This window comes from Panulirus ornatus, chromosome 30 (genome assembly GCF_036320965.1).
Source record: "Panulirus ornatus isolate Po-2019 chromosome 30, ASM3632096v1, whole genome shotgun sequence".
Taxonomy (NCBI): Eukaryota; Metazoa; Arthropoda; class Malacostraca; order Decapoda; family Palinuridae; genus Panulirus; species Panulirus ornatus.
In genome coordinates this window covers 22,425,480-22,435,542 of record NC_092253.1, presented here as the reverse complement: position 1 = coordinate 22,435,542, position 10,063 = coordinate 22,425,480, and the positions used below count along the sequence as shown (strand labels likewise).

The following is a 10,063-nucleotide window of genomic DNA, read 5'->3' as shown; positions in this document are numbered from 1 at the left end:
GATATAGGGTGTTTTGGTCGAGGTGGTGTGCAAAGTGAGAGGGTTAGGGAAAATGATTTGGTAAACAGAGAAGAGGTAGTGAAAGCTTTGCGGAAGATGAAAGCCGGCAAGGCAGCAGGTTTGGATGGCATTGCAGTGGAATTTATTAAAAAAGGGGGTGACTGTATTGTTGACTGGTTGGTAAGGTTATTTAATGTATGTATGACTCATGGTGAGGTGCCTGAGGATTGGCGGAATGCGTGCATAGTGCCATTGTACAAAGGCAAAGGGGATAAGAGTGAGTGCTCAAATTACAGAGGTATAAGTTTGTTGAGTATTCCTGGTAAATTATATGGGAGGGTATTGATTGAGAGGGTGAAGGCATGTACAGAGCATCAGATTGGGGAAGAGCAGTGTGGTTTCAGAAGTGGTAGAGGATGTGTGGATCAGGTGTTTGCTTTGAAGAATGTATGTGAGAAATACTTAGAAAAGCAAATGGATTTGTATGTAGCATTTATGGATCTGGAGAAGGCATATGATAGAGTTGATAGAGATGCTCTGTGGAAGGTATTAAGAATATATGGTGTGGGAGGCAAGTTGTTAGAAGCAGTGAAAAGTTTTTATCGAGGATGTAAGGCATGTGTACGTGTAGGAAGAGAGGAAAGTGATTGGTTCTCAGTGAATGTAGGTTTGCGGCAGGGGTGTGTGATGTCTCCATGGTTGTTTAATTTGTTTATGGATGGGGTTGTTAGGGAGGTAAATGCAAGAGTTTTGGAAAGAGGGGCAAGTATGAAGTCTGTTGGGGATGAGAGAGCTTGGGAAGTGAGTCAGTTGTTGTTCGCTGATGATACAGCGCTGGTGGCTGATTCATGTGAGAAACTGCAGAAGCTGGTGACTGAGTTTGGTAAAGTGTGTGGAAGAAGAAAGTTAAGAGTAAATGTGAATAAGAGCAAGGTTATTAGGTACAGTAGGGTTGAGGGTCAAGTCAATTGGGAGGTGAGTTTGAATGGAGAAAAACTGGAGGAAGTGAAGTGTTTTAGATATCTGGGAGTGGATCTGGCAGCGGATGGAACCATGGAATCGGAAGTGGATCATAGGGTGGGGGAGGGGGGGCGAAAATTCTGGGGGCCTTGAAGAATGTGTGGAAGTCGAGAACATTATCTCGGAAAGCAAAAATGGGTATGTTTGAAGGAATAGTGGTTCCAACAATGTTGTATGGTTGCGAGGCGTGGGCTATGGATAGAGTTGTGCGCAGGAGGATGGATGTGCTGGAAATGAGATGTTTGAGGACAATGTGTGGTGTGAGGTGGTTTGATCGAGTGAGTAACGTAAGGGTATGAGAGATGTGTGGAAATAAAAAGAGCGTGGTTGAGAGAGCAGAAGAGGGTGTTTTGAAGTGGTTTGGGCACATGGAGAGAATGAGTGAGGAAAGATTGACCAAAAGGAAATATGTGTCGGAGGTGGAGGGAACGAGGAGAAGAGGGAGACCAAATTGGAGGTGGAAAGATGGAGTGAAAAAGATTTTGTGTGATCGGGGCCTGAACATGCAGGAGGGTGAAAGGAGGGCATGGAATAGAGTGAATTGGAGCGATGTGGTATACCGGGGTTGACGTGCTGTCAGTGGATTGAATCAGGGCATGTGAAGCGTCTGGGGTAAACCATGGAAAGCTGTGTAGGTGTGTATATTTGCGTGTGTGGACGTATGTATATACATGTGTATGGGGGTGGGTTAGGCCATTTCTTTCGTCTGTTTCCTTGCGCTACCTCGCAAACGCTTTGTCGCTGTCTCCCGCGTTTGCGAGGTAGCGCAAGGAAACAGACGAAAGAAATGGCCCAACCCACCCCCATACACATGTATATACATACGTCCACACACGCAAATATACATATATATATATATATATATATATATATATATATATATATATATATATATATATATATATATATATATATATATATATATATATATATGTAAAGTTGCGGAAAGGGGCAACACTTGTGAAACTTTCTCTTCAGAACACACAACAATTCTCACAAACAAGTAAGTTCAGGAAACTTGGGAGCCACCAGGACATGACAAACGGTAGTACCGAAGAGGTAGACGGCCGGGGGTTGTGAGCACGGCACACGACGCTGTTGAAGCGTCTCATGCCAGTGTTGTCTCCAAAGTGTCGACCGTCTCATGTGGGCCAGACTGCTCGGCTCCGTGGCCATTATTCCACTTGGTCCGTGAGGTGATTATAACCTGGCGGTACACGCGGCCACAGAGCTTCTAGCGTGTCACCCTCAACATCGGATGGTCCTATGGCCAGTCTCATGACCTACAATGTAGACGTTGGTCAGGTCTCCAGCCTAGCCGACCAGGGTAACACCCCACCAACTGGGTGGGAGTTGCCTATTACTGAGATATCAACCTCCGCATTAAGGAACACGTGTCTCACGAGTCCTTACACCAAAGTCATAGCTAACCTTCGGTACACTATCATGGTGTGAGACACTGTTTACATCCTGGCTCACATACCTGTGGTCTGTATACCAGTCACCTCTTTCTACCTTGCTATCAGAGTACTGCAGTAGAGGTAATAAACAATGTGTCTCTTAAGTCGCTTATCTTGTACGCATATGACAGCGTAAATCATGCTTTACGCGGAGTACACACTATCACCTTCAAATAAGTAACAAACAAATCCCGAAACTCTGGCAACTCAATATTTTCATTTCGGTCACGTCGCTCGGCTCCTGTTGACCAGAAAGACGTTAAAAAAGTTTGGAACGTGAAAGTTAGTAGCGCAGGCGAAATGTCTATCAGTTCAGAGGTAATATATAGATGAACTGCCTCAGTCATTTTGAGATCAAGTCTTGAGCATCTAGTTCAATCTCCCTCATACCACTCCCTTTACCTGGGGTGGTCGGGGTCAAATGTTGCGAAAAAGTAACAAGGTCCTCGAATTCTTCTATGTCTACAGCCTCTCCCTTCCCACACTGCGTCTTATTGTGTGTTTGAATCAACACTCCAAGCATCATGAATATCCCGGACACTGCGCCACGTGTATCTTATCAACAACATCTCTACCACCTGTGTTATATCAATTCGTAAGCATCTTTAATAAAAACATAACCTAATGTTTCAATGCAACAGCATTTTTCATGATCAAGACTTCATATTACACAGCACTCTTGACCCGAGGACCCACAACACTACCCAACGCCCTGGGGGATGAATTAGATCTTTCGTGGGCGACGGGTTTCACTTAGGCCAATGTTGCTCGGAGGAGGGTGCCTCATGTCGGCACACACGAGGATTTAGCCCCGTCCGCCCCGCGCCGCCTGAGCCACGAGTCCTTCCCACCTCGCTGCCACACCACGACCCAGCATACTCTATACCATTTTCTACATTTACCTTATGCTTATACATATATTGGTTCATATCCAATACGACTGCTATTAAAGACTTTCTTGAATATCAAGATGGAACAAACCAATGTTCAACGATAAGGCGATTTCTGATCACGGTACGATATGTTGGGAGACTGACGGGGCGGAGGCCACATTCTCGTAGCAAGTGTGTGAAGGTGGGAATGTTACCAGAGAACCTTCTGCGCTTGTGTGAGCAGCACATACCAATATATAAGTGTGTCCTGCCACAGGACTTGGTATAGTCGTCTTATCAAGCTTCTAAAGTGAACACTACTACTTGGACTTACTTCTCAGGACAGTGCTTTGGATTCGATCTTTGGTTCCCACGGATTATGGTCTTCTGTGTAAAGTGCTGAGGATTGATTACCTTCGGAAGTAACGCCAAATATTTTAGGTTAGTATACTTCTGCAGTGTGAAGATTACTTTAGAATATACCTTGTGAGGACCTAACATCTTGTAAAGTTTGTGAGAGTACCTGTTATATGCCAGAGATCTTGACAGGTAGCATAACTGATTTTCATATTAGATTTAGGTTTAAGAAGTGAATTCCAGTGTATATCCGCGAGTAGGAACAAATTCTTAGTAGGAACAGGAACAGATTAGTTATGGGATTATTACTATACTATAACCCTGCTGCGGAACGGTCATCTACTCCTGGCTTTTAGTCTGTATCATATCAGTGATTTGTTTCTTGTATATAGTAGCAGCCTCCAATCTCTAAGATGTATAGTGATTTCGTATTATCTGCGGCCATTATGATAATTCATATCAGATACGGACACTCACTCACACACACACACACTAACAAGTGCGCTTCGCTGCAACTGTGAAGCGTATGACAGTATCACTAGTGTTACATTGTTGGAAATTCGACTTTTCTCACGTCGAAAATGAAACTGGTTTGTAACACCAAGTCGCTAGTTGTGACAAGAGAAATATATATATATATATATATATATATATATATATATATATATATATATATATATATATATATATATGTGTGTGTGTGTGTGTGTGTGTGTGTGTGTGTGTGTGTGTGTTTGTTTGTTTGTTTGTTTGTTTGTATGTTTGTGTAAGAAAGGCAGTTACATTAAATTCATTCTGCAAGTGTGTAGTGATAAGCGTTTAATCTCAGTAACTGGTGTCTAAACGAGGATTGAGCATATCAAATCTTTTAGAGATTTGATTTAATGTGGAAGGTCGCTGACGGCAAGTTTATTTATCACAATGATAAAGTTGTACATGCTTCCCGGAATCTGTAATTTCTGTGATACTCATGTTAGAGCAGCATGAAAGGTGCAGGTGTTTAGTGTCAGTTGTCCCATTAATATATATATATATATATACATATATATATATATATATATATATATATATATATATATGTGTGTGTGTGTGTGTGTGTGTGTGTACATATATTCCTATGAGTCCACGGGGAAAATGAACTCATAGGAATATCTTGATCACGCGCAAATTGTGATGCTTTCCAATATACATATATATGACTTGAGGGCATTGTTTCCTGGGATTGTTACTTGAAATAGACTGATGATAAAATTGTTTTCCCCGCTTTATTTTGAATAATGAGTTGCCACACGTATGAGAACGATCTCTCTTAAGAGTCCTTATTTGTGTGGCTCTCACTTGACACAGCACTGATCCAGACGGGAAACTGTCCAGTCAAGTTCTTGAATGTATTACATCTGACAGTTTGTTTACTGTTACAGTGTGGTTATACACGTGTCCTTGCAAGGCTTGAGAGTAAATGCATGTAATACACTCTCCACACTTAAGTGGTGTAAAGTGACTTTTGGAACTTCTTTACGGAGCATTTTTTTCTCCTTCTAGTCTAGGTAAGACACTGTCAAATCAGATGATGAATTCGGAGGATTGAATGCATCTTTATGATGTGTAACCTAGTTGGATATAGAGCTCTCGTGTGACAATCGACGTAATAAATTAACAACCAAAAATTAATTTGCTACGTAAGCGCAAGAATATTTACAATGTGATGTGGAAGACTGATGGTGTTATTAATGCATTAAAATACGATGGTTTTCTGCGGTGCAGATATGAGTTGAGTGTAGATAATGCACTTAAATGTTACTAATGATATTTACTTCCTTTTCACCAGGTAGTGAAAAAATGGCGATGATCCCACCTGGCGTGAGCTCTTCGCCGTACTCTACAGTGCCCATGGTTATGGAGATGGACCATGGCTACCCGGGACAGGGTCACCCCCATGGCCTCCCCATGCAGCAGGCCCCAGTCCCACAGCTGCAACAACCCCAGTACCAACCCATGATGCACGCTCAGAACCCCAACAACTGTATGGACAAGCAACAGAGCTCATCAGAGCCGCTAATAGTGGGGTCTGACCCGCCTTATCAGTGCAAGATATGTGGAAAGGGCTTTGCCATCCCAGCTAGGCTGGCGCGCCACCACCGGGTCCACACAGGAGAAAAACCTTTCAAGTAAGTACAACCCGGCTTTCTATTTGTGATGCTCTGACGTAATGGGGAACGATGTTTAAGCTGGTACATCCGAGAGGGAAAGAGAATGAAGTGTTAGTTGTTTTGCGAATAATGAAAATTGTGAAGATTTATGTTCGCATGTATAATGCAGATTATATCCTGTTGGTACGTTAAGCTAAATCTTTAAATCTTTAATTCCGTTCGCATTTTCTTAGTCTTGTCTTATAGTCTGCAATCTTCATATAACAATTAATAATATGATAAGCAACTCCGTTGACATTTGAAGCTTAAACCTGTATCCCATTGCGCCAACCAATCCTTTTTGTATATTGTAAAAACATTAGAACATCTTTATCATAATGACATCACTTCTTCAGACATAATTGATGGACGACTGTTTATGTTCACAACTAATGTTTCTGTTTTTTGCCTCTCCTTAGGTGTGAGTTCTGTGAGAAGACATTCAGTGTCAAGGAGAATCTGAATGTCCACCGTCGCATCCACACAAAAGAACGTCCATACAAATGCAACATCTGTGACCGCTCCTTTGAGCATTCTGGCAAGCTGCACCGACATATGCGAACCCACACTGGAGAGAGGCCCCACAAATGCGAGGTGAGATTAATACCCATCTGTCAAACATAACACTTGAGTTTCCCTTTGCTATTCTGAGGGACTTATTTTCAATTTAAGTCTTTTCCTTTGACTTAGTTCCTCAGGTGTAAACCATTTATTTTTTTCCTATATTAGCTTCAGCATTTGAAAGATGTTTTGAAATAGTTTATTGTACTAGAAAGTTCACCACTTCGTGATCAGATATTTGAGAAACAATGGGAAACGGAATCCTGTTGGGCCTCATAACTACAGTGCTAGTTTACCGTTGAGAACGAGTTCCTGAATATTTACAGGTCAAACAAATGAAGATAATAGGTTATCTGTTATTATAATATTCAGGAGAATTGGAAATAGGGCACTTCGGAGGCACTAGCATTTGGGTTGTTTTAGACTATAACTCTTGTTGCTTAATAGTCGCAAGTGTATACGGTTAACTGGACTGATGAGGGTCCCGTATGCAGGGAAGCAGGAACAGGAGTTAGAAATCTTATTCTTGACACGTGATTCGACCTTGGAGTCTTACACAGACGATCAGTTCTTGTTCACTCAACCGAGTATGACAGTATGGCCAAAACACGTCTCATGAAAAAAAAAAAAATCCCAATTATTTGTTTCCTTTGCTGCTGTACTTCCCAGCTGCAAGTTTTGTCATGTTGGGATAGATTATTGCCTGTATGTTGTGCTCTGTGTATGTTAATGATTGCCAATGTTACTAACAGTCTTTCTTATTGTTTCAGGTTTGTGGTAAAACCTTCGTGCAATCAGGTCAGCTAGTGATCCACATGCGGGCTCACACTGGAGAAAAACCCTACACTTGTGAATACTGCCAGAAAGGCTTCACATGCTCCAAGCAGCTCAAGGTACACATCCGCACACACACAGGCGAGAAACCCTACGAATGTGACGTGTGTGGTAAAACGTTTGGATACAACCATGTACTGAAGATGCACAAGATGTCTCATCTTGGTGAGAAGCTGTACAAGTGTACCCTGTGCGAGGAGTTCTTCAGTTCTCGTAAAGGTCTTGACCGTCACATCCGCGACCACGGGAGCTCTGACCGACCCTCCGGCAAGCAACATTCACCTCAAACTCAAGATGCAATGTGGAAACCATCCCCTCCTTCCCCTGAGCCAGAAGTCATGGAGGGAAGGGACTCTCACAACTCTAGTTCTCCGCTCACCAACACTCCACCCAACTCTGCGTCATGGGACGGCGATTCTGTGGATCAACAGCTGCCGTTTCGTGAGTTCGGACAAGTCTCTGTTGAAGGGCCCAACGCCAACGGCCCAGAAGTCTACACCTGCTACGGAGTCGACAGTGTCGGCTCTCGATCTCCTGGATACGTCAGTGATGACAGTGGTCGAGGCGCTAGCCCCGTCAGTGACACTCTCTCCCCACCTCGATCTCCAGTCTCTTCTGGACCTCCTCTAACTCCGCCTCACATCATGGACGCGCCTCCCATGACGCATCAGTTACCTGCAGGATCCTCCTCAATGGATTATAACGTTTTGCTTCACCGTCTCTACCCAGACCTTGTGGTACCCAAGCCAGAAGCGTCCCGGCCCAATAGCAACCAGCGCCTGGCTGTTATCACCACAGAGTCTGGGGAGCGTCTCACCTGCCCATACGATCTGCTTTTGTCTCTTCAAAGAAAAAAGGAGATGAGCTACTATGACGAACACAAAGTTGCCTTGGATCGGGAGGCTATACGACGTCAGCAGCTGCAGCTAGAGGAGCATCTGATGCGTGAGGAGACACGTCGCAAGCGTGAAAGTGCATTCATCAGCACGGTACAGCGGGTGTTGGAGGCTCTCATTGGCACCGAGCGACTAGGGCGTCTGGGCCATCCAAACACCTCCGTGGACGACGTGCTGATGAAAACTCTGCAGCTAATGGGGTCGCAGCCATGCAAGGAGCCCTCACTCAGCCCCATGGATCGAGTGAAGGTCAACCTCAGGCTATTGCTGGAGTGTAGCGTTCCCGACCAGGATATGTGGACCAAGTTCGGCTGGAAAGGCAAACCCATCGACGACATAGTCTCAGAATTCCTGGACTTCTGTTAGTTGGCGTGGGTCAGATTTGCTCACTTCTTCACACGGGACGTCAGTCTTTTACAGGGTGAAGAGTCACCGTGAAAGTTATCCATATTATTGCTCATTTGTCAGTCAGTCAGTCTGTCACACCTGCCAGAGTGGGACTAGTTCGTGACTACTAAGGCAGAGTACTTGGTGGAGCGGGAGCTGCCGGCCCCCGTCCCGTGCCGCCGTCCTCCTGTGTCCCGAAGTTGATCTCAGGGCCACTCTCCTGGCCTCTTGCTCAGTATTGTAGCTTTACCTTCTACTTAAGATTACTCTAGTCGTGTCGTGGAGCTCACCACTTCTTTGTTATGTACATTTCATAATATTTATATTTAATGCATATAAAGTGGTTAAAACTACTTTGATGTAAATAATGAAATCTATTTTAGATGTACTGTTTAATATGTGCAACGAAAATAAAATTATGACAAGTTTGTTTTCGTGTCATTAAACTGAGTTTACATACCTCAACCAGGTTAGGAAAGCTTATACATGAACCAATATATATGTACACCACAGTCGATAAAGAAAACGAGGTATGATATGGTATACTTGCACATTTCACACAGGTGAATGAAGCTCGCATGGAACGAATTATGCAAGAGTCTTCTACAACACAGCCAAAAAGGTTGACATTAACAAGTCAATAAACTGCCAAAATAATACTTATATTAGTCTGAATAATTCATCTGAACGAATACTATGCACCAATGCTCGTGAGATCAAGCACCAATGATACAGTAATAGTGTTTATTTCACAACGGAAACAGCCTTGAGGTGAGACAAAGAAACCTCCCGCGCGACCGCTCGAGTGGCAACACTTGCTGCATCATCCAATACCTGCTCGAGAATTTTGCCTTGGGAAAACAAATGAATTACATAACTCGAGAACGGTATATGATATAATGACTCAGCAAACCATCTCAGGATGTATTTACATAATTATCAGAAGCCTGCTCGTGCCAGGATCAACGATTAAATTGCGTCTTCCGAACGCATTTGTCAACTCTTTTAAACAGTTATGGGCACCAGCATTTTACGAGAAAGGCGTCCTATTCGCTTATGGTAGGTGTGAACGAGCTTTTGATGATGAGAGAACTTGGTCAGTCTTAACACATCTATTTTTTTCCCTTAAAAACCAGAGAAGATATTGACCTACAAAGACCGGTAGTGAAGTACGTACGCTGCAACCCACACATACTACCCCATATGCCAGACCCTGCAAATGCCAAACACCGCTTGCCACTTTACCAGAGCTCAAATACTTGCTGCCGCTTTTTTTCTTTTTGTTTTACTGTAAGAGAATTTACTGGAAATCTTGATATTTCAAGCTTCGTGTCAATATAAATTAGTAATGGACACTTAAGTTAAGACACTAAAGTGATAACAATCACCATCGTGATTTGCTTTTAAAATTATGCAAAAAAGTACAAAATTAATACTAATTACTGTAGTAATTAAGCATATGAATTCATGACGCAGCTACAAGGAAG

The 10,063-nt window shown here is 43.1% G+C and overlaps 1 protein-coding gene across 1 annotated transcript; it reads left to right on the top strand.

Annotated features, from left to right (window-relative positions):
* Positions 1–3,547: 3,547 nt before the first annotated feature.
* On the top strand, positions 3,548–9,004 carry LOC139758475 (uncharacterized). The gene is made up of 4 exons (XM_071679938.1): positions 3,548–3,793; positions 5,538–5,877; positions 6,318–6,492; positions 7,230–9,004. Exons 2-4 carry the CDS (start codon positions 5,549–5,551, stop codon positions 8,553–8,555), a joined length of 1,830 nt encoding a protein of 609 aa, XP_071536039.1. The 5' UTR covers positions 3,548–3,793; positions 5,538–5,548; the 3' UTR covers positions 8,556–9,004.
* Positions 9,005–10,063: the final 1,059 nt, after the last annotated feature.

Bases quoted from the DNA above. Each gene is read 5' to 3' on its own strand.
- LOC139758475 (XM_071679938.1), top strand. From the start codon at position 5,549: ATGGCGATGATCCCACCTGGCGTGAGCTCTTCGCCGTACTCTACAGTG. The intron at 5,878-6,317 runs GTAAGTACAACC...GCCTCTCCTTAG, and splicing joins ACAGGAGAAAAACCTTTCAA to GTGTGAGTTCTGTGAGAAGA. The intron at 6,493-7,229 runs GTGAGATTAATA...TTATTGTTTCAG, and splicing joins AGAGGCCCCACAAATGCGAG to GTTTGTGGTAAAACCTTCGT.